This window comes from Engraulis encrasicolus, chromosome 2 (assembly GCF_034702125.1).
Source record: "Engraulis encrasicolus isolate BLACKSEA-1 chromosome 2, IST_EnEncr_1.0, whole genome shotgun sequence".
Classification (NCBI taxonomy): Eukaryota; Metazoa; Chordata; class Actinopteri; order Clupeiformes; family Engraulidae; genus Engraulis; species Engraulis encrasicolus.
Genome location: NC_085858.1, coordinates 57,088,857 through 57,091,356, shown reverse-complemented (window position 1 = coordinate 57,091,356; position 2,500 = coordinate 57,088,857). Strand labels below are relative to the sequence as shown.

The window sequence follows — 2,500 nt, the reverse complement described above, 5'->3', positions numbered from 1 at the left end:
GTTATTTATTATTGTGTAATAATATTGTAATGATTTATAGTTGAAATGTTGAGCCAAACAATGGTGATGATCTGTGCTGATGTATGTCAGACAGACAACTGCAGTTACCAGCAGCACACGACATGACCTGAAGAGGTTGGGACGCGGGCACCATAAAGTTACCATAAAACAACACACACACACACACACACACACACACACACACACACACACACACACACACACACACACATGTGCACAAACACACACACACACACACACACACACACACACACACACAAAATCATCATAGAACAACGCCGCCAAATGGAATGCCGCAAGATAAAACAACGCAGACGGAAGCGCCGTGATTGGCTGAATGAGAAACGACATGATTGGCTGAATGATTAACCACCAGGTGACTCTGTTGGCCTTCCGCTCATGGTGTGTGTGTGTGTGTGTGTGTGTGTGTGTGTGTGTGTGTGTGTGTGTGTGTGTGTGTGTGTGTGTGTGTGTGTGTGTGTGTGTGTGTGTGTGTGTGTGTGTGTTTGTGTGTGTGTGAGTGTGTGTGTCTGTGTGTGTGTGTGTGTGTGTGTGTGTGTGTGTGTGTGTGTGTGTGTGTGTGTGTGTGTGTGTGTGTGTGTGTGTGTGTGTGTGTGTGTGTGTGTGAGTGCATGTATAAGCCCTGTTGTTATCAGCTGTTCTGATGGCTCAACTGATAGCTGCACCAGGGACACTACTGGTGAGTGATTCAACACAACACACACACACACACACGCACACACACACACACACACACACACACACACACACACACACACACACACACACACACACACACACACACACACACACACACACACACACACACACACACACACACTGTTCATACTTCCTAAAGCTGACACACTTTAGCCGCTGCAGTGTACAGCTACATTAACTGGCACACGCTGGTCGCAGCTGGTTGATCACTGACACACATAGTGGCATACTTACTATACTATATATTCTATACAATAGAGGCCCATTACTTACTTAGGCTACTATACTATGTATTATAAACATGTGTATAGTGACATACTTACTATATATTCTATACATGTAGCATACTTACTATAGGGGCCTACTATATATTCTATACATGTGGCATACTTACTATACTATATATTCTATACATGTGGCATACTTACTATACTATATATTCTATACATGTGTATAGTGACATACATATGTACAGTAGGTGGGCTTGAGCAGGTGTGTGTGTGACTTATGGCCAATTTATACTCTTTGGCGCTGACGGTTGCAGAGCCTGTGCAATCGTCTGTGCGCGACCACGCCCCCCGCACAGAGGCTCTGCAACCGTCGTCGGGCGCCTCAAGAAAATCCTGACTACACGTCAAACGGTTGGGAAGGTTGCAGAGACCAGGCGCTGTTCTCGTGGCGGCACAGTTCTCCGGTCCAGAGCCAAACTGTCAATATTCTGTGAAATACGAACGCTTTTTTTCTAGTGTGTGTAAATGACTGAATTAGTAAGTAACAAACAAACAATACATCAGTTTAGCACTCACGGCACAATGCCTGCAGTCTGACTACTGTACTGTAGCCTTGTAGCTATGTAGCCAAATGCGGCTAACAACATGAGACCTTGTGCGCAGATGTATAACATCAACAGTGGTTAGTGACCAGAATCAACGGGCACCGTTGCTGAACTATAATCTGCCCTTTAAAGGTATGTACTATGTGGGCTTGAGCTGGTGTGTGTGTGACTTACATATGTAAGTGGGCTTGAGCTGGTGTGTGTGTGTGTGACTTACATATGTAAGTGGGCTTGAGCTGGTGTGTGTGTGACTTACATATGTAAGTGGGCTTGAGCTGGTGTGTGTGTGTGACTTACATACGTATGTAAGTGGGCTTGACCTGGTGTGTGACTTACATAAGTGGGCTTGAGCTGGTGTGTGTGACTTACATATGTAAGTGGGCTTGAGCTGGTGTGTGTGTGTGACTTACATATGTAAGTGGGCTTGAGCTGGTGTGTGTGTGTGACTTACATATGTAAGTGGGCTTGAGCTGCCTGCGGAGCCTCTTCTTAAGGGCCATGTGCATGACCTCGCAGTCGAAGGTGAGGTTGGGGTTGGCGGGGGGCGAGACGGTGAGGGGGAGGCCGCTGACGGCCCGGTAGAGCGAGAGCGACCCCCCAGGGGTGAGGGGCGTCACCACGGGAACGGGAGCCGCCAGCGTTCCTTCCTGTCCCCGCGCCGTCCACAGGAAGGAGATCTGAGGCGGGAAGAAGCCTGTCGCCTCGCACTGCAGAACGCTCTCACGACCCAGGACCACAGTGGAGGACAAGACGGAGAGAACAGGGGGAACTAGAGGGAGAGAGAGAGATGGAGGGATGGAGAGAGAGAGAGAGAGCGAGAGAGAGAGGGAGCGAGAGAGATTCATTATACATCAGATACATTAGATTTCAATGTGATGTTGGCGCTCTCCCTCTCCAGGACCACAGTGGAGGACAGGACGGAGA

General features: G+C 48.2%; 1 protein-coding gene across 1 annotated transcript in view; it reads right to left on the bottom strand.

Moving 5' to 3' along the window:
* si:ch211-180a12.2 (uncharacterized) overlaps window positions 1-2,500 on the bottom strand; it is a 36,907-nt gene that overhangs the window by 22,506 nt on the left and 11,901 nt on the right. The window contains exon 4 of the mRNA XM_063192669.1: window positions 2,028-2,345. Coding sequence (XP_063048739.1) covers window positions 2,028-2,345 — 318 coding nt within the window. The remainder of the gene's footprint in view (window positions 1-2,027; window positions 2,346-2,500) is intronic.